The sequence below is a fragment of the Taudactylus pleione genome, unplaced genomic scaffold (assembly GCF_031769625.1).
Source record: "Taudactylus pleione unplaced genomic scaffold, aTauple2 ptg000184l, whole genome shotgun sequence".
NCBI classification, from domain to species: domain Eukaryota; kingdom Metazoa; phylum Chordata; class Amphibia; order Anura; family Myobatrachidae; genus Taudactylus; species Taudactylus pleione.
Window position 1 is genome coordinate 4337272 of NW_028284586.1, and position 20849 is coordinate 4358120.

The following is a 20849-nucleotide window of genomic DNA, read 5'->3' on the forward strand; positions in this document are numbered from 1 at the left end:
CACAGTAAAAAAAGCATATTTTAATGAATTTGTCTAGACCAGTGGTTCACAAACTGGGGGGCCGATTCAGACCCGGACTCTAAGCTGCGCTCTATCACAGCCGTCAGGGGCTGGGTATGCAACTTCCGCGATCGCACTGTCTGGTGTAAGGACGCCCTCTATGTTTTAGAGAATGACGGCAGAGTGAGCGCACGCCGGGGTAAAGACGCCCACTTTTCTTTCTTAGCACACGTCATCTCCAGGAAGTGTATGATTAATCAGTAACATCGAGAGCCATCGGCGCAGCACGCAGCGCTTGAGGTAGACCCTACCCTGCCGCAAGCACTGCGATCACCGCAGGCTGAAATACAACCAAGTGACGTGTACAATGACACTTCCATGCTAATTAAATAAATAATGAAACGTTCGCAATACCACTCCCCCGTTCACAAGCACGTTCCCCTGTTACCACCCACAAACAGCACTGTCACTCAAAGGGCGCACGTTCCCGAATGCAGTGACTGGCTTGCGCACGCGCACTGTGACGCATACTCATGCGCAGATGGGCGACAATCCCCCATAGCGAGCGAACGCGGCTTATCGTCCAGATCTGAATTGGCCCTTTGGTCCTTAGGACCCCACACAGTTCACATTTTCCAGAACACCTAGCAGGTGCACAGGTGTATTCATTACTCACCGACACATTTTAAAAGATCAACTTGTGGAGCTAATTATTTCACCTGTGATTCTGTGAGGAGACCTGGAAAACATGCACTGTTTGGGGTCCTTAGGACCGACTTTGAGAACCTAGACTCTAGAGTAGACGTCTTCAAACTTGGCCCTCCAGATGCTGTGGAACTACACATCCCAGCATAGTTTTAGCATGCTGTTATATCAAAAAGGTGGCAGTGCATGCTGGGATGTGTAGTTCCACAGCAGCTGGAGGGCCAAGTTTGAAGACCCTTGCTCTAGAGGCTCACAATTAGCTGTGAAGCTACAAGTCCCTCGATATTACATTTTCTTTCTGTGCACTGTGTACAAGAAAGTACAGGTGTAAATACAGTCTGATTTTATGGCCAATGACAGCGAGTTTGTTTGTAGACAGCATATACAGTAGCTTGTCTTGGAGATAGGTCAACTTTAACTAGTTATTGTAGCTTAAGAAAGCAGTAACATAAAATGGCTGACACATTGCTCATTTGAAATGATCTTACAGTACTCTCAGTACCTGAAAGAGGGGCACATCTTGAGCCAAGAACTTAGCCAGGTTGACGTCCAGTAGTGCCCGCAATAGGAGCACGCTCTCATCCTCTTCCGGATATTTAAGTTTGAGGTTTCCAGCTGCAGTCAGGACAGATTTCACTGCACGCATTCCATAGTCATAATGGTGCTGAGATGATAGCTGTTCTGAACACAGTCTGTAGGTAGCGACAATCTTCTGTGCCAGGCTATAAAAAAAGAAATAAAGTAAAGGCCCTTTATACAGATGAGGTAAAACATTCAGATTTTGTTGTTTCTGAGGGTACGTTTTTATCGTAAAACTGTCACAGTTTCACCAGTTCCCCCATACACATAGGTATATAGTTTTAACAAGTCCACATATAGTAATCATTACACACACTGAGACTGTAATCTGCGAACGTGCAGTTCTAAAGCGGATTACACTGTTTTACACAATGAAAAGATTAGAACATTTGATAACAATATCTGCCTGCCAATGGACTATTCATTCCAATTGGACTATACATAATCTTTGTTGCAGACTCAGTGCCTGATTCAGACCCAGACACAAGTAAAACATTGGGTGCAAGCTACTGATATTTTACCTATGCACATGCGTCCAAGATGCACTGCATATGTGTTCTGATGGTCACCGGGTGAGGACGTACATCAGAACTGCATGGAGATCCATACGGTTCCAATAGGTGTTCCTGGGCAGTGACTTGAGGCTGTTGGCGTGTCAGGGGCACGGTGGTGCCAGGGACTGCTTTCAAAGACCCAGTTTCTCTGACCCCGGCAGCCACATTCCGATGGACATTCTGAGCAACCACAGGGTTGCTCCGAAGTCTCATGGCGTGGCTGATGTCCGCTTGATGGTGTGCACCATGGCGGATTAGAGCTCCAGCCGATGGGCGTCTAAATAAACAGCCCATTGGCTGCAGCATTAGAATAGTCTTGCAATAGCAGCTGCTACTGCTTTGCATCCACCTCTGAATAACCCCCTCAGTCTGCGGTAATTATACAAAAAAACAGTCAAATTGAACAAGAAGCAGGAATGGTGCCTACATCTAGCCTGCATCCAGCCTGCATGTGATGGTGGTAACATTTGCAATCCTAGCATCGAATAGCAAAAGCAGCTACATCAGGATGGAGACAGAGTTATGGCCCTGGTGCCAATCATCGGTTTCCATTGACCATCCTTAGTCTGACCTATGTCAGTATAAAATTATTGTCTCCTAATATACATAATGAATACCCTCATTGTCAGGAGAAGACCCTGTTTTTAATTCAGACAAATAAATGGGCAACACCTTGGGGTGCTTCTGACAAAAGCTGCTGTACCGTACCAGGTTCTATCCCAGAACCAGAAATGTGGAGATTGGTGAGTGGGGCCACTGTGATGGTGAGAAAAATAAATGAAAAATGTTTCTTTAAAAATTCTGTTCACTTCACAGGCTTGTCCACATAGGTATCATGTGGAAAAGAAGAATCAATACAAGCATAAAAAGTATTACCAAAAATATTGGTGGTATAAATAGTAAAGACATCCAGGTAAAGGTGGATGTAAGTAAATAATTGGGGCATCCTCCCTACATGTAGTGCTTATACAAGATATACAGTCAGGTGCATAAATATTGGGACATTGACAGAATTTTCATATTTTGGCCTCTATTCACCACCACAATGGCTTTGAAATGAAACAAACAAGATGTGCTTTAACTGCAGACTTTCAGATTTAATTTGAGGGTAATTACATCTAAATCAGGTGAACGATGTAGGAATTACAACGGTTTCTATATGTGCCTCCCACTTTTTAAGGGGCCAAAAGTAATGGGACTATCAACTCAAAAGCTATTTCATGGACAGGTGTGGGCTATTCCCTCGTTATTTCATTATCAATTAAGCAGGTAAAAGGTCTGGAGTGTGACATTTGCATTTGGAATCAGTTGCTGTCAGCAACACCAAAAGACCCAGAAGACCACGGAGAACAACTGTGGTGGATGACAGAAGAATTATTTCCCTGGTGAAGAAAAACCCCTTCACAACAGTTGGCCAAATCAAGAACACTCTTCAGGAGGTAGGTGTATATGTGTCAAAGTCAACAATCAAGAGAAGACTTCACAAGAGTGAATATAGAGGGTTCACCACAAGATGTAAACCATTGGTGAGCTACAAAAACAGGAAGACCAGATTACAGTTTGCCAAACAACATCTAAAAAAGCCATTACAGTTCTGGAACAACATCCTATGGACAGATGAGACAAAGATCAACTTGTACCAGAGTGATGGGAAGAGAAGAGTATGGAGAAGGAAAAGAACTGCTCATGATCCAAAACATACCATCTCATCAGTGAAGCATGGTGGTGGTAGTGTCATAGCGTGGGCATGTATGGCTGCCAATGGAACTGGTTCCCTTGTATTTATTGATGATGTGACTGCTGACAAAAGCAGCAGAATGAATTCTGAAGTGTTTCGGGCAATATTATATGCTCATATTCAGTCAAATGCTTCAGAACTCTTCACAGTGCAGATGGACAATGACCCAAAGCATACTGCAAAATCAACCAAAGAGTTTTTTTAATGCTAAAAAGTAGAATGTTATGCAATGGCCAAGTCAATCCCCTGACCTGAATCCGATTGAGCATGCATTTCACTTGATGAAGACAAAACTGAAGGGAAAATGCCCCAAGAACAAGCAGGAACTGAAGACATTTGCAGTAGAGGCCTGGCAGAGCATCACCAGGGATGAAACCCAGCGTCTGGTGATGTCTATGTGTTCCAGACTTCAGGCTGTAATTGTCTGCAAAGGATTTGCAACAAAGTATTAAAAAGTGAAAGTTAGATTTAGGATTGTTTAGTTTGTCCCATTACTTTTGGCCCCTTAAAAAGTGGGAGGCACATATAGAAACCATTGTAATTCCTACACCGTTCACCTGATTTGGAAGTAATTACCCTCAAATTAAATCTGAAAGTCTGCAGTTAAAGCACATCTTGTTTGTTTCATTTCAAAGCCATTGTGGTGGTGAATAGAGACCAAAATATAAAAATTCTGTCAATGTCCCAATATTTATGCACCTGACTGTATTCCTCATAGATGGTATTCAACAATCTCAAATAATACCTGGTCGACAGATGTAGAAAATACGGCTCCAGATGATCACATGGGGTAGAAGGAGATTTGCACTATAGTGTAATAAAATTAAAACATTTAACTCTACAGAAATCCAATAAAATACAATAAATTAGTAAGACCAAGATATCCTTAAACACTCAGGTTCTCAGGTTCCAACCATACCAGTTGGAAGTGGAATACAGGTGAGGTATAAGGGAGGCTCCAGATCCAACACATAACTGGAACAGATGTCTATTGGCTGATGGGTGAAGGAAAGTGTCTGGACCAGTTGCATAAAGTCTTGAAAATACAACGTGTTTCGTGCTCCCTGAGCTCTTTCTAAAGTCTGAGTGTTCAAAGATGCATTGGCCCTACTTATTTATTGTATTGTATTTATGGCCATTATGCATTAAATGCTCTGTGTAAAGAAGCTGTGACTAATAGATGGTTCATGGAGCACAGACTGTTTCTACTAAGGTCTGTTTACTAAAAATGAGCAGAGGCCATTAATTACCTGTAGTCTCATAAATACACATAAGCAAGCCGTGTTCTATCAGTTCTGGTGTTATCTGCCACCATGATTGTCTTATAATACACGGGGCAGGGCTTAGAGTGCCAAATATTGTGTACATATGCCAGTGGTATTGTTGTAACACTTATTAAAGTGTTTTTCTAGTAGCTGTAGCCTCGTATATGCCATGTGGTAGCTTTTATCAACAGTGGAGCAAAAGGTGGTAGTGTTTATGTACACGGTTGATGCCTAGATAGAAGACAAGCAGTTGGTCATTAGCAGGCATTTTTAGGAGGGTCATATTTGAAACTATGTGTTTTAGGTCAAACCAAGCCGAATACAGCTGATATAGGCATACTATAGTTCAATTTCCATTGTTGTTATGTTTGCTTACTTACACCTGTTTTTTGCAAAACTTCCCATGCGTGGTCATTACTTTACACTGATGTGTTTAAGGCCATGTACTATGTTGGAAGTAGTGGTGTAATCATACCATGGTAAAAGAGGGCCAATACCTGGCATTTTTTTGACGCTGTGGCGGCACAGAACAGGTGTGCGCCCCTAATATAAGACAAAGAAGATCCTTCATTTTATTGAGCTTAGTTGTTATTCTTTGTATATTGACAAATGCACATTTAAAAGTTATAGTCTGAACATTTTGTACATGTTTAATGTCACATTAACTTCATTTAGCTTCAATTAAACCCGGCACACTCCCATACTGCCACACTTTCCCAATTTAGAGCCGTATTCAATTTGAGCAGACCCGCAATACTTTTCCATCTACCGGACTTTTCACCTACATCGCGTGTTTTGCAGGCAGAAAAGTATCGCTCGCATGCCCGCGTATCCCCGTATTCAATTTGAAAGTACGCGAAAACGGGACCCGGCGAAACTTAAACAAGCGGAAAGTACTGTCATATTTGGGGAAATCAGCCTGACACCTCCCAAAAGCTGCTATGACATGGGGGTTCCCTATGGTACCCCCTGATTTGGTTTGCTGATGGTATTTGTTGTTTTTAAACAGGCTCAATAGCTGCTAAATAGCGTTTTTGTATAAGTGGTGCAGAATAGTATTCAGGAGGTTTTTTTTGCAGAAAATAAACTTATCCCAGCAAATTTGGGGTACTTGAAAATGGGGGTCAGCATATTTTAAAGTTGCTAAAGTTAAGTTTAAAAAATTGTGAAAAATCCACCTGCCGCAAGCCCCTGCAATGAAAAAAACACATGGGGCATACTTAGGGACCACCCTAGAGGCTAGTTTGCTAGTTTTTAACTTTGTCCTCCAACATTTTTTTTTTTCGCCCCCAAAATGAAAGTGTTTTTTTTGGGTGTTCTTAAGTGTTTTTTTTTTTTTATTTGACGCAGTTTACCTTTTGGGGGACTGTCTGAAGGCTGCACGGGGGTTCCCGCAACGTTGCACCCCAAAACCCCAATTTTTCACTTTTTTCCGCCTGCTATTTTCCGCCTATTACATTGCATTGACTTTCCGCCTAGGCGGAAAGTCTTTCAAATTGAACACGCTGATACTTTTCTGCCTGGTGAAATGACGTCATCGGTGAAACTTTTTCACCGATTCCGGCTTTTCGCCTCAAATTGAATACGGGCCTTAGGAGGGACTCTACTGATTTCAGGATATTTTTGTCTTAATCCCAGGATAACTTGGAGATGCCCTTTCAATGCCACGAGGACCAGCAACGGACAGTATTGAAGAGTGGGCACACCCCCTGGGGGAATGCCCCAACATGACCATGCTACTGTGTATAGTAACTAGTGTCAGACTGGGACATGAAGTGCCCACCAGGAAATACAGTGGCAGGGACCCAAGCTTAAGCGGTGTGGCCAGCCACCAGAGAGGGATTTGGCCAACCTTTAGAGAGTACATGCAAATAACAGGGCCCCTTTATAAAGAAAGGTAAAGGGATGTGTCAGGACCACCCATTTTGACTGGAAGTACTATAGAGCAAATCTGTAGTTTCCATAGAAACCAAGCACCCACGTTCATCCATAATGCTGCTCCACCAAGTTATTAACACCTAGCGGAATAATGAGGGGCCCCCGGGCAGTGAGGCCCATCGGGGATTTCCCCTGTACACCTGTGGGCCAGTTCGACACTGATAATAACCTTGTTCCTTTCTCAAGCACACCACATTGGAGTGTACACACTGTGCCAATTTGGGATAAGCAAATGCTCTCTCAGACAGCCAGTTGCTATGTTGCACTTCTTTCCTGTAAATGCATTCTGCATCCCACTGTATATGCTGAACTTCATAACAGGTATAGCATTGGCACTTTATGTAGGGATACTGCTCATTGGGAGTTATAAAATCGCAGCAAACATGAATGCAGGATTTAAAACCAAAAACGAATAATCATTTCTCTACCCATGTTGATCTAAAATTACAAACATTATTGTTATTATGGAAATTGTAAAGCAAAAGTTAGGCCGACACAGTAACCAGCCACCCTGCTGCTGACATGCATCATAATCCACAATCTCTGTCCAGATCTGTATATTATCATTTATCATGGTTTTAAAAAGTTTATCTGTACAAAAACACATTTAAAGAATCTGACATCGACTGGGTGTCTTCAAGCATTACTACATTTTCTAATATATTTCTACATTTCCAGAATGTCAGGGGAGGAATGATAATCCAGATAAATTCTGCTGGAAGACTGCAATGAATATGTGTTCCATAGTATGTAAGAAAGCTCAAAATACAGATTACTGTAGCTTGCTTAAATTATATTATATGGAAGCCCTCCAGCTGGTGTAAGATTTATTTGAAATCTCAGATTACAGTCGACTAGGAGAATATGTTAATTTCTCTCACTTAATGGATTACTTTACTCATGGATCAGAACACAAGTGAAGGCACCTTGTATATAGAGTAATTAACGTAAATGGTTATACAGTGTCATAATGAACTACTAATACTGATATACAATTAATCTCTCTTCTGCATTATTTAATGATAAAATGTGAAGAATGATAAGATTGATAAGATTTGCCCCTAACCAGTCTGATATACAGTGCACCCGGAAAGTATTCACAACGCTTCACTTTTTCCACATTTTGTTATGTTACAGCCTTATTCCAAAATGGAATAAATTAATTTGTCTTCCCAAAATTCTACACACAATACCCTATAATGCCAACGTGTAAAAAGTCTTTTTGCGATTTTTGCAAATTTAATAATAAAAAAATACACTAAGAAATCACATGTACATAAGTATTCACAACCTTTGTTCAATACTTTGTTGATGCACCTTTGGCAGCAATTACAGCCTCAAGTCTTTTTGAATATGATGCCACAAGCTTGGCACAGCTATCTTTGGCCAGTTTCGCTAATACCTCTTTGCAGCACCTCTCAAGCTCCATCAGGTTGGATGGGAAGCGTCGTTGCACAGCCATTTTCAGATCTCTCCAGAGATGTTCAATCAGATTCAAATCTGGGCTCTGGCTGGGCCACTCAAGGACATTCTTAGAGTTGTCCTGAAGGCACTCCTTTGATATCTTGGCTGTGTGCTTAGGGTCGTTGTCCTGCTGAATGATGAACAGTCGACCCAGTCTGAGGTCAAGAGCACTCTGGAGCAGGTTTTCATCCAGGATGTCTCTGTACATAGCTGCATTCAACTTTCCCTCTATCCTGACTAGACTCCCAGTTCCTGCCGCTGAAAAACATCCCCACAGCATGATGCTGCCACCACCATGCTTCACTGTAGGGATGGTATTGGCCTGGTGATGAGCGGTGCCTGGTTTCCTCCAAACATAACGCCTGGCATTCACGCCAAAGAGTTCAATCTTTGTCTCATCAGTCCTTCAGGTGCAGTTTGGCAAACTCCAGGTGGGCTGCCATGTGCTTTTTACTAAGGTGTGGCTTCCGTCTGGCCACGCTAATATACAGGCCTGATTGATGGATTACTGCAGAGATGGTTGTCCTTCTGGAAGGTTCTCCTCTCTCCACAGAGGAATTCTGTAGCTCTGACAGAGTGACCATCGGGTTCTTGGTCACCTCCCTGACTAGGGCCCTTCTCCCACGATCACTCAGTTTAGACGGCCGGCCAACTCTAGGAAGAGTCCTGGTGGTTCCGAACTTCTTCCATTTAAGGATGATGGAGGCCACTGTGCTCATTGGGACCTTCAAAGCAGCAGATATTTTTCTGCACCCTTCCCCAGTTTTGTGTCTCGATGCAATCCTGTCTCAGAGGTCTACAGACAATTCCTTGGACTTCATGCTTGGGTTGTGCTCTGACATGCACTGTCAAGTGTGGGACCTTATATAGACAGGTGTATGCCTTTCAAAATCATGACCAATCAACTGAATTTACCACAGGTAGACTCCAATTTAGCTGTAGGAACATTTCAAGGATGATCAGAGGAAACAGGATGCACCTGAGCTAAATTTTGAGCTTCATGGCAAAGGACGTGAATACTTACGTACATGTGATTTCTTAGTGTTTTGTTTTTTATTAAATTTGCAAAAACCTCAAAAAAACTTTTTACACGTTGTCATTATGGGGTATTGTGTATAGAATTTTGAGGACAAAAATTAATTTATTCCATTTTGGAATAAGACTGTAACATAACAAAATGTGGAAAAAGTGAAGCGTTGTGAATACTTTCCGGATGCACTGTACTGTACTTTATTGTGTAACTGTCTGGTAGAAGGAACAAATCAAACTTCAGCTACTGACAGATTGCATGTGGAGCCTAATTAAGTATAAAGGGTTCCTGGGAGAACTAAAATACAGATAGCAGAGCTGACATGAGTCCTTAACATTTGTAAAATACATATAAACTTGTCTAACTAAATTGTTTCTAGTCTTTCCATGTCCACTGGATCTTTTTTTGCATTGTGTTTCTTTGGGATTTTGTTTTGAGGAACCCTACATCAAAATGTGGATGTGAATGGAAATTGAACAAGTAGTAGGAAATGGACAGGTACTCCTGTAGACTGTGCAGCACTCTGTTTCCTCCCATACACGGGGCAGTTTACCAGTTACCTTACCAGATTCTAATTTTGATGTATTCCCAGGATTAATGTATATCATTAACCTCTATTACTACTATTTTATTATTATTTTTATTATTGTATGTAGCCCCTTTTTGTGGAACCTGATTCATCTGCACCATTTGTGTTTTATATTGAGGGGGGGGCAACATAAATTAGTTCCGGCCCCGGCCCCCCACCCTCTCCACTCTCTTCCCCTCCCCTCCCCTCCTCTCTCCAACTCTCTTCCCCTCCCCTCCATCTTACCTAAGCTTTATAGTAATAGGCTGCGCAGCCCCTGCACCGCACGGAGGAGGAAGTGTACTGTGCAGTGTTTTAACTTAAAGACCGCACATTACACCTCTTCCTCCTTACAGTGTAGGGGCTGTGCAGCCTATTACTATGAAGTTAACTGCACAGTCCTGACAGCCCACAGCCGCCACTCCTTTCAAATGTTTGGGGGAAGGCGAGCAGCCCCCTTGCCCCCCCTTCTGACGGCCATAGGTCCATGGTAAATCCGGCAATGGAAAATTTCTGTGGTGCCCCCTTCCCTTGATTCCTTAAGCATGTGCTTATTTTGCTTAATGGCTAATCCAGCCTTGTTTGTGTAGAAGAACCTTATTTGTGAAGTCTTTTATCTGATTTTATTATTCAATATACAAAAACTTAACATCAGTCTACAAATAGATCTCAGATGCTCTGATACCATTAACACCAGCAAAAGCTGTCTCTAAAAAAAAAGAAACATTTTGTGACAATTTCACGATATGAGAATGATACATACGATTTCCACTCACTTCCAATACAAACTAAAATATTTCGAAAACAAATAAATGATAGCAACTGATATCAGAAAAAATTGCAACATTTATTGCGAAAATATTTCTTACATTCTGACTATACTAATCTGTATTGAAAATTTAAAAGAATTTCTTTTTAATTTTTTAATTTTATTTAAATGATCTTGATAGAATTTATATTGAGACATTAGATGCCTCCACTCAACAACCAGATCATGAAATTATTTGAATCAACAACTGGTATCTTTACAGGCAACGCTCTTGAAGCTGCCTAGATGTACCTTGCTTTTTATTTTGGGAGGTCTGTTCTGTCCCAGGTGGGTAGGAGAGGGCCAGGGACCCAGTCACAGTAGTCATAGCGTTAGTTGGGAGATACTTCTCCTTATTTAATGACTATGATATGGATTATGACTATTTGCACTTCCCTTTTATTTGTATTCTGTTATATTTGATTCCCTTATTTCTTTTTATTTTATCTTGTATTACTGACTTTACATGATGTTTATTGTTTGCTTTGTCTATTCATATTCTTATTATTCGATTCATGCCCTTTGTTTTTGAGATTTGTTTTTTTATCTGAACGTTATGTTAGTTACTCATCTGTATTGTACTACTGTACATTGTTATTTGAGCACAGTCTTGATCTTTGATGAGTGTTCTAATATGTCTTTTAAGCAGTCGGTAATTTTTCCTATGTATTGTACCATTTTTTCTTTATGTTACTATTAATAAAAGTGAAAAATTGTTGTACGAAAAAAAGTGATCTTGATACAAATCCTCCATAGACATTTAGATGTAATTTGAAAACAGAGGTTGTGTAAACTACCTGACAATGTGCTTTTATCTTGCTAATTATTTCTGTGCACAGAACAGGACTGCGAGTCAGTTAATGTACAGTAGAGAGCTCCTGTATCTGCATTTGTACACACAATCTTATGCAAGCAAATAATCATTCTGGACAAATGTCCAATGGACTTTATAACACCTGTAAGCATGTGCTCACCTTCTAGAGTCCAGGAATCCCATGGAATAAAGAGATATTTCACCAATCAGTGCGTAGTCTGGGACCATCATGGCGACTGTTCTGAATAATGCCTGGGAACACAAACCAATAAGGAAGTAAGGTCTAGTCTAAGCTAGCTGAGAGCATGAGAACATGGTTGCAAATATTATAACAAAGTTGAAGTATAATGTATGTCATATTTTCCCCATAGACTAAGAAATCTTTGGGAAAGGAGCAAATAAACAGATAAGTCACATGATTTAGTACTAACTAGTCCTCAACCCAGCCGAGGTGCAGCACAGTGTCCTCTCTGGTAGTGGTGCGTACCTCACTGCCTGACAAGCTTTAAGAATGATTTGAGATTAGACAGACTTCCAAGATGGAGCTCACCATGAGAAGTATCAATCAAAATTGACCTTTAGGAAATATACCTCAAAAGCTTCTAGTCCAGTGTGAAGGGTTCCTCATATCTGAACCTAAATCTGAAAAGATTCAGATTTAGGAGAAAATCTCATAAATAGGAGCAAAAAAGGAGCAATTTCCTCCTAGAACAAACTATGGCCCATATTCAACTTCAGCCGAGCCGCTTTAACTTAATGCGGCCAGGACATAACGCCGACTTTGCCTGTTTTGTAGGCATTAAAGTATCGCGCGTGTGCACGCTTACCCCGTATTCAATTGAAAGTATGCGCAAACGGCACCTGGCGATACTGTAACAAGCGGAAAGTATTACTTACATTTTGGGCTGCTAAGCCAGGGCTGCGTTTGCAAGAGTGCTTATATTTTAAGTGCTTCATTTAAAGTGTAAACTAGAATTTTTAAATTGAAGCCGGAGTTATTCAGGAGTTATTACTAACTATACTTCGACCTGGGAAAGACTGATGTGATTTTTCATTTCTTATCATCCACAGGTAATCTAACTACTGCTCCCAGCATATCTTCCTGCTTGGTGTTTCTTTTACACAGCCTTTAAAATTGCTAGGTAATCTAACTACTGCTCCCAGCATATCTTCCTGCTTGGTGTTTCTTTTACACAGCCTTTAAAATTGCTAGGTAGTCTAACTACTGCTCCCAGCATATCTTCCTGCTTGGTGTTTCTTTTACACAGCCTTTAAAATTGCTAGGTAATCTAACTACTGCTCCCAACATATCTTCCTGCTTGGTGTTTCTTTTACACAGCCTTTAAAATTGCTAGGTAATCTAACTATAGAGAATTTCATATAGTTTTAAAATCTGTACCAAGGCAGGAATTTACTCTGTATCTGTGTTTGTGGGTTGTCCTCTCACCATTTGTTTATTTGCTTGCTGACCCTTTACTGTTTGGGGAGGGGTAGAATCAGTGTGGACACCTGGTTTCAGCCATACTTATTACTTACATTTTGGGCTGCTAAGCCAGGGCTGCGTTTGCAAGAGTGCTTATATTTTAAGTGCTTCATTTAAAGTGTAAACTAGAATTTTTAAATTGAAGCCGGAGTTATTCAGGAGTTATTACTAACTATACTTCGACCTGGGAAAGACTGATGTGATTTTTCATTTCTTATCATCCACAGGTAATCTAACTACTGCTCCCAGCATATCTTCCTGCTTGGTGTTTCTTTTACACAGCCTTTAAAATTGCTAGGTAATCTAACTACTGCTCCCAGCATATCTTCCTGCTTGGTGTTTCTTTTACACAGCCTTTAAAATTGCTAGGTAATCTAACTACTGCTCCCAGCATATCTTCCTGCTTGGTGTTTCTTTTACACAGCCTTTAAAATTGCTAGGTAATCTAACTATAGAGAATTTCATATAGTTTTAAAATCTGTACCAAGGCAGGAATTTACTCTGTATCTGTGTTTGTGGGTTGTCCTCTCACCATTTGTTTATTTGCTTGCTGACCCTTTACTGTTTGGGGAGGGGTAGAATCAGTGTGGACACCTGGTTTCAGCCATACTTATTACTTACATTTTGGGCTGCTAAGCCAGGGCTGCGTTTGCAAGAGTGCTTATATTTTAAGTGCTTCATTTAAAGTGTAAACTAGAATTTTTAAATTGAAGCCGGAGTTATTCAGGAGTTATTACTAACTATACTTCGACCTGGGAAAGACTGATGTGATTTTTCATTTCTTATCATCCACAGGTAATCTAACTACTGCTCCCAGCATATCTTCCTGCTTGGTGTTTCTTTTACACAGCCTTTAAAATTGCTAGGTAATCTAACTACTGCTCCCAGCATATCTTCCTGCTTGGTGTTTCTTTTACACAGCCTTTAAAATTGCTAGGTAGTCTAACTACTGCTCCCAGCATATCTTCCTGCTTGGTGTTTCTTTTACACAGCCTTTAAAATTGCTAGGTAATCTAACTACTGCTCCCAGCATATCTTCCTGCTTGGTGTTTCTTTTACACAGCCTTTAAAATTGCTAGGTAATCTAACTATAGAGAATTTCATATAGTTTTAAAATCTGTACCAAGGCAGGAATTTACTCTGTATCTGTGTTTGTGGGTTGTCCTCTCACCATTTGTTTATTTGCTTGCTGACCCTTTACTGTTTGGGGAGGGGTAGAATCAGTGTGGACACCTGGTTTCAGCCATACTTATTACTTACATTTTGGGCTGCTAAGCCAGGGCTGCGTTTGCAAGAGTGCTTATATTTTAAGTGCTTCATTTAAAGTGTAAACTAGAATTTTTAAATTGAAGCCGGAGTTATTCAGGAGTTATTACTAACTATACTTCGACCTGGGAAAGACTGATGTGATTTTTCATTTCTTATCATCCACAGGTAATCTAACTACTGCTCCCAGCATATCTTCCTGCTTGGTGTTTCTTTTACACAGCCTTTAAAATTGCTAGGTAATCTAACTACTGCTCCCAGCATATCTTCCTGCTTGGTGTTTCTTTTACACAGCCTTTAAAATTGCTAGGTAATCTAACTACTGCTCCCTGCATATCTTCCTGCTTGGTGTTTCTTTTACACAGCCTTTAAAATTGCTAGGTAGTCTAACTACTGCTCCCAGCATATCTTCCTGCTTGGTGTTTCTTTTACACAGCCTTTAAAATTGCTAGGTAATCTAACTACTGCTCCCAGCATATCTTCCTGCTTGGTGTTGTTTCTTTTACACAGCCTTTAAAATTGCTAGGTAATCTAACTATAGAGAATTTCATATAGTTTTAAAATCTGTACCAAGGCAGGAATTTACTCTGTATCTGTGTTTGTGGGTTGTCCTCTCACCATTTGTTTATTTGCTTGCTGACCCTTTACTGTTTGGGGAGGGGTAGAATCAGTGTGGACACCTGGTTTCAGCCATACTTATTACTTACATTTTGGGCTGCTAAGCCAGGGCTGCGTTTGCAAGAGTGCTTATATTTTAAGTGCTTCATTTAAAGTGTAAACTAGAATTTTTAAATTGAAGCCGGAGTTATTCAGGAGTTATTACTAACTATACTTCGACCTGGGAAAGACTGATGTGATTTTTCATTTCTTATCATCCACAGGTAATCTAACTACTGCTCCCAGCATATCTTCCTGCTTGGTGTTTCTTTTACACAGCCTTTAAAATTGCTAGGTAATCTAACTACTGCTCCCAGCATATCTTCCTGCTTGGTGTTTCTTTTACACAGCCTTTAAAATTGCTAGGTAGTCTAACTACTGCTCCCAGCATATCTTCCTGCTTGGTGTTTCTTTTACACAGCCTTTAAAATTGCTAGGTAATCTAACTACTGCTCCCAGCATATCTTCCTGCTTGGTGTTTCTTTTACACAGCCTTTAAAATTGCTAGGTAATCTAACTATAGAGAATTTCATATAGTTTTAAAATCTGTACCAAGGCAGGAATTTACTCTGTATCTGTGTTTGTGGGTTGTCCTCTCACCATTTGTTTATTTGCTTGCTGACCCTTTACTGTTTGGGGAGGGGTAGAATCAGTGTGGACACCTGGTTTCAGCCATACTTACTACTTACATTTTGGGCTGCTAAGCCAGGGCTGCGTTTTCAAGAGTGCTTATATTTTAAGTGCTTCATTTAAAGTGTAAACTAGAATTTTTAAATTGAAGCCGGAGTTATTCAGGAGTTATTACTAACTATACTTCGACCTGGGAAAGACTGATGTGATTTTTCATTTCTTATCATCCACAGGTAATCTAACTACTGCTCCCAGCATATCTTCCTGCTTGGTGTTTCTTTTACACAGCCTTTAAAATTGCTAGGTAATCTAACTACTGCTCCCAGCATATCTTCCTGCTTGGTGTTTCTTTTACACAGCCTTTAAAATTGCTAGGTAGTCTAACTACTGCTCCCAGCATATCTTCCTGCTTGGTGTTTCTTTTACACAGCCTTTAAAATTGCTAGGTAATCTAACTACTGCTCCCAGCATATCTTCCTGCTTGGTGTTTCTTTTACACAGCCTTTAAAATTGCTAGGTAGTCTAACTACTGCTCCCAGCATATCTTCCTGCTTGGTGTTTCTTTTACACAGCCTTTAAAATTGCTAGGTAATCTAACTACTGCTCCCAGCATATCTTCCTGCTTGGTGTTTCTTTTACACAGCCTTTAAAATTGCTAGGTAATCTAACTATAGAGAATTTCATATAGTTTTAAAATCTGTACCAAGGCAGGAATTTACTCTGTATCTGTGTTTGTGGGTTGTCCTCTCACCATTTGTTTATTTGCTTGCTGACCCTTTACTGTTTGGGGAGGGGTAGAATCAGTGTGGACACCTGGTTTCAGCCATACTTATTACTTACATTTTGGGCTGCTAAGCCAGGGCTGCGTTTGCAAGAGTGCTTATATTTTAAGTGCTTCATTTAAAGTGTAAACTAGAATTTTTAAATTGAAGCCGGAGTTATTCAGGAGTTATTACTAACTATACTTCGACCTGGGAAAGACTGATGTGATTTTTCATTTCTTATCATCCACAGGTAATCTAACTACTGCTCCCAGCATATCTTCCTGCTTGGTGTTTCTTTTACACAGCCTTTAAAATTGCTAGGTAATCTAACTACTGCTCCCAGCATATCTTCCTGTTGGTGTTTCTTTTACACAGCCTTTAAAATTGCTAGGTAGTCTAACTACTGCTCCCAGCATATCTTCCTGCTTGGTGTTTCTTTTACACAGCCTTTAAAATTGCTAGGTAATCTAACTATAGAGAATTTCATATAGTTTTAAAATCTGTACCAAGGCAGGAATTTACTCTGTATCTGTGTTTGTGGGTTGTCCTCTCACCATTTGTTTATTTGCTTGCTGACCCTTTACTGTTTGGGGAGGGGTAGAATTAGTGTGGACACCTGGTTTCAGCCATACTTATTACTTACATTTTGGGCTGCTAAGCCAGGGCTGCGTTTGCAAGAGTGCTTATATTTTAAGTGCTTCATTTAAAGTGTAAACTAGAATTTTTAAATTGAAGCCGGAGTTATTCAGGAGTTATTACTAACTATACTTCGACCTGGGAAAGACTGATGTGATTTTTCATTTCTTATCATCCACAGGTAATCTAACTACTGCTCCCAGCATATCTTCCTGCTTGGTGTTTCTTTTACACAGCCTTTAAAATTGCTAGGTAATCTAACTACTGCTCCCAGCATATCTTCCTGCTTGGTGTTTCTTTTACACAGCCTTTAAAATTGCTAGGTAATCTAACTATAGAGAATTTCATATAGTTTTAAAATCTGTACCAAGGCAGGAATTTACTCTGTATCTGTGTTTGTGGGTTGTCCTCTCACCATTTGTTTATTTGCTTGCTGACCCTTTACTGTTTGGGGAGGGGTAGAATCAGTGTGGACACCTGGTTTCAGCCATACTTATTACTTACATTTTGGGCTGCTAAGCCAGGGCTGCGTTTGCAAGAGTGCTTATATTTTAAGTGCTTCATTTAAAGTGTAAACTAGAATTTTTAAATTGAAGCCGGAGTTATTCAGGAGTTATTACTAACTATACTTCGACCTGGGAAAGACTGATGTGATTTTTCATTTCTTATCATCCACAGGTAATCTAACTACTGCTCCCAGCATATCTTCCTGCTTGGTGTTTCTTTTACACAGCCTTTAAAATTGCTAGGTAATCTAACTACTGCTCCCAGCATATCTTCCTGCTTGGTGTTTCTTTTACACAGCCTTTAAAATTGCTAGGTAATCTAACTATAGAGAATTTCATATAGTTTTAAAATCTGTACCAAGGCAGGAATTTACTCTGTATCTGTGTTTGTGGGTTGTCCTCTCACCATTTGTTTATTTGCTTGCTGACCCTTTACTGTTTGGGGAGGGGTAGAATCAGTGTGGACACCTGGTTTCAGCCATACTTATTACTTACATTTTGGGCTGCTAAGCCAGGGCTGCGTTTGCAAGAGTGCTTATATTTTAAGTGCTTCATTTAAAGTGTAAACTAGAATTTTTAAATTGAAGCCGGAGTTATTCAGGAGTTATTACTAACTATACTTCGACCTGGGAAAGACTGATGTGATTTTTCATTTCTTATCATCCACAGGTAATCTAACTACTGCTCCCAGCATATCTTCCTGCTTGGTGTTTCTTTTACACAGCCTTTAAAATTGCTAGGTAATCTAACTACTGCTCCCAGCATATCTTCCTGTTGGTGTTTCTTTTACACAGCCTTTAAAATTGCTAGGTAGTCTAACTACTGCTCCCAGCATATCTTCCTGCTTGGTGTTTCTTTTACACAGCCTTTAAAATTGCTAGGTAATCTAACTATAGAGAATTTCATATAGTTTTAAAATCTGTACCAAGGCAGGAATTTACTCTGTATCTGTGTTTGTGGGTTGTCCTCTCACCATTTGTTTATTTGCTTGCTGACCCTTTACTGTTTGGGGAGGGGTAGAATCAGTGTGGACACCTGGTTTCAGCCATACTTATTACTTACATTTTGGGCTGCTAAGCCAGGGCTGCGTTTGCAAGAGTGCTTATATTTTAAGTGCTTCATTTAAAGTGTAAACTAGAATTTTTAAATTGAAGCCGGAGTTATTCAGGAGTTATTACTAACTATACTTCGACCTGGGAAAGACTGATGTGATTTTTCATTTCTTATCATCCACAGGTAATCTAACTACTGCTCCCAGCATATCTTCCTGCTTGGTGTTTCTTTTACACAGCCTTTAAAATTGCTAGGTAATCTAACTACTGCTCCCAGCATATCTTCCTGCTTGGTGTTTCTTTTACACAGCCTTTAAAATTGCTAGGTAATCTAACTACTGCTCCCAGCATATCTTCCTGCTTGGTGTTTCTTTTACACAGCCTTTAAAATTGCTAGGTAATCTAACTATAGAGAATTTCATATAGTTTTAAAATCTGTACCAAGGCAGGAATTTACTCTGTATCTGTGTTTGTGGGTTGTCCTCTCACCATTTGTTTATTTGCTTGCTGACCCTTTACTGTTTGGGGAGGGGTAGAATCAGTGTGGACACCTGGTTTCAGCCATACTTATTACTTACATTTTGGGCTGCTAAGCCAGGGCTGCGTTTGCAAGAGTGCTTATATTTTAAGTGCTTCATTTAAAGTGTAAACTAGAATTTTTAAATTGAAGCCGGAGTTATTCAGGAGTTATTACTAACTATACTTCGACCTGGGAAAGACTGATGTGATTTTTCATTTCTTATCATCCACAGGTAATCTAACTACTGCTCCCAGCATATCTTCCTGTTGGTGTTTCTTTTACACAGCCTTTAAAATTGCTAGGTAATCTAACTACTGCTCCCAGCATATCTTCCTGCTTGGTGTTTCTTTTACACAGCCTTTAAAATTGCTAGGTAATCTAACTATAGAGAATTTCATATAGTTTTAAAATCTGTACCAAGGCAGGAATTTACTCTGTATCTGTGTTTGTGGGTTGTCCTCTCACCATTTGTTTATTTGCTTGCTGACCCTTTACTGTTTGGGGAGGGGTAGAATCAGTGTGGACACCTGGTTTCAGCCATACTTATTACTTACATTTTGGGCTGCTAAGCCAGGGCTGCGTTTGCAAGAGTGCTTATATTTTAAGTGCTTCATTTAAAGTGTAAACTAGAATTTTTAAATTGAAGCCGGAGTTATTCAGGAGTTAAACAGGAGGAGAACAGAAGGAGAAACTAACAAAACAACTATTCCTGCTATTAGGACTGGTTTTTAAAAACCACCACACTACCACCATGCATATGGATTGTGCCTGTACCTGGATTCCCAATGCTGCTCACATCCACCCTGACCTCCTCATGCAATCTGCTTATCCACCCCAACTATGCCATACCGAACGACGCACCAAATTGACCCCTCTAATGGACCTTGGTTGTGGCCCTAAATCTTGAGGCTTGGTGAAATTTGGATCAACTCATTGTCCTTTCCTCTTAAGTTTAAACTAACCTTTACATAAATGTTATAATACTGTCACCCTTGTATCCAGCCCATCTGTGTCACCCCAGTCTGTCTGCCACCTCCCCTTAGAATGTAAGCTCTCACGAGCAGGGCCCTCTTCCCTCATGTGCTTCTCCTTCACTTGATTATACTTTAATATACAACCGTACCACACCCTTGGTTGCTGACACCATGCTGCTTATCTAAGTGTTATGCAGCAATGTATTAATCCTGTATCTGTCCTGCATTGTTTGTACTGTTAATAACTGTTTTCTTGTGTGCTCATTTGTTTATGTACATTTTAAGGCGCTGCGGAACCCTTGTGGCGCCATATAAATAAAGGATAATAATAATAATAATAATAATAATAATAAAGTACTGTCATATTTGGGGAAATCAGCCTGACACCCCCCAAATGATGCTCTGACATGGGGGTTAGCTATGGTACCCCCCGATTTGGCTTGCTGAAGGTATTTGGTGTTTTTAAACGGGCTCAATAGCTGCTAAATAGCATTTTTCTATACGTGGTGCAGAATAGTATTCAGGAGTATTTTTTCCATAAAATAACTTTGCAAATTTGGGGTCAGGATATATTTAAAAGTTGCTAAAGTGAAGTTGAAAAATCAAGAAAAATCCACCTGCTGCAAACATCCGCAATCAAAAAAACACCTGGGGCACACTTGGGGACCCTCCCAGAGGCAAGTTCGCTAGTTTTTAACTTTGTACCCCAACTTTCTTTTTCCGCCCCCTTTTTCAAAGTGCATTTTTGGGGTGTCCTTATATTTTTTTTTATTTTTTTGACACAGATTACCTTTGGGGGGCTGTCTGAAGGCTGCACAGGGGTTCCCGAAACGTTGCACCCCAAAACCCCAATTCTGCACTTTTTTCCACCTGCTATTCATAGGCGAAACTTTACCGC

At 40.3% G+C, this 20849-nt stretch overlaps 1 protein-coding gene across 1 annotated transcript in view; it reads right to left on the reverse strand.

Annotated features, from left to right (window-relative positions):
- Positions 1-20849, reverse strand: part of DNAH3 (dynein axonemal heavy chain 3) — a 468553-nt gene that overhangs the window by 146484 nt on the left and 301220 nt on the right. The window contains exons 32-33 of the mRNA XM_088476199.1: positions 11624-11715; positions 1208-1427 (exon numbers count right to left, since the gene is read on the reverse strand). Of these exons, the coding sequence (XP_088332325.1) occupies positions 1208-1427; positions 11624-11715 (312 nt within the window). The remainder of the gene's footprint in view (positions 1-1207; positions 1428-11623; positions 11716-20849) is intronic.